Genomic DNA, 761 nt, shown 5'->3' on the forward strand with positions numbered 1-761 from the left:
CTGAGCAGTGACCTCAAGATGGCAGGCAGGGCCATGAGCAGGCCGTCCTGGCAAGAGACATCAGCACCAGGATATCAGTGGAAATGGTGACCCTGAAGCCATTTCTGGGACTCAAGGGGCCACCTCACACTAGCATCCTCTGTGGTCCATGATAACCTCTGCTCCTTCCCTTTCCTCACCAGCTCACATCTGCCACAGCTCCTCCTCATAGCATGTGCCTTAATACCCAAGCCTGGATGCATCACTCCACATGAGCCACAGTGAGTGTCCCTACTGCTGAGACCCCTAGTCCTACTCCTCCTCCTTTCTCCAATGGCTGTTTCAGGTCCTGGCCCCTCCTGTGAGGCAGTGCCTCATGCTTCCTCCTCAGGGGCAAAGCCTGCTTCTGGCTTCCAAGCCCTCCACCCTGCCCATGTGGGCATGCCTGCCCTCCCTCTGCTGCCTCACTGATGAGAGGACTTCCTCTAGCCCCAAAACCTATGCCCAGGTTGACGTGGACTTCACTGTCTTCTCCTCCTTAAAGAACAGCACACACGGGGGAACCAGCAGTTAGCGTAATGGCTATGTCACTGGACTCCCACATAGTCGACCGCGGTTCGCGTCCTGGACCTAGTGGATTAAAACCCACACCGGGTGCGTGTGCGTGCGTGCCCAAGATCCCGAGAGGAGAATGGAGGAGAAGGGATTGCAGCGTGATCATCCCCCCTGGGGGGTGATTTCTCGCTTTCTGTCTCTGTGTCTCTCTCTGTCTGTCTGGCGAG

General features: G+C 56.9%; 1 protein-coding gene across 3 annotated transcripts in view; it reads right to left on the reverse strand.

The window, feature by feature from the left end:
- The window catches only part of ZNF274 (zinc finger protein 274), a 34,361-nt gene that overhangs the window by 4,637 nt on the left and 28,963 nt on the right, over positions 1–761 (reverse strand). For all 3 annotated transcript variants that reach the window (XM_027767603.1, XM_027767604.1, XM_027767602.1), the window contains exon 6: positions 3–47. In XM_027767603.1, the coding sequence (XP_027623404.1) occupies positions 3–47 (45 nt within the window). The remainder of the gene's footprint in view (positions 1–2; positions 48–761) is intronic.

Source organism: Tupaia chinensis, unplaced genomic scaffold, assembly GCF_000334495.1.
Source record: "Tupaia chinensis unplaced genomic scaffold, TupChi_1.0 Scaffold144336_1, whole genome shotgun sequence".
Taxonomy (NCBI): Eukaryota; Metazoa; Chordata; class Mammalia; order Scandentia; family Tupaiidae; genus Tupaia; species Tupaia belangeri.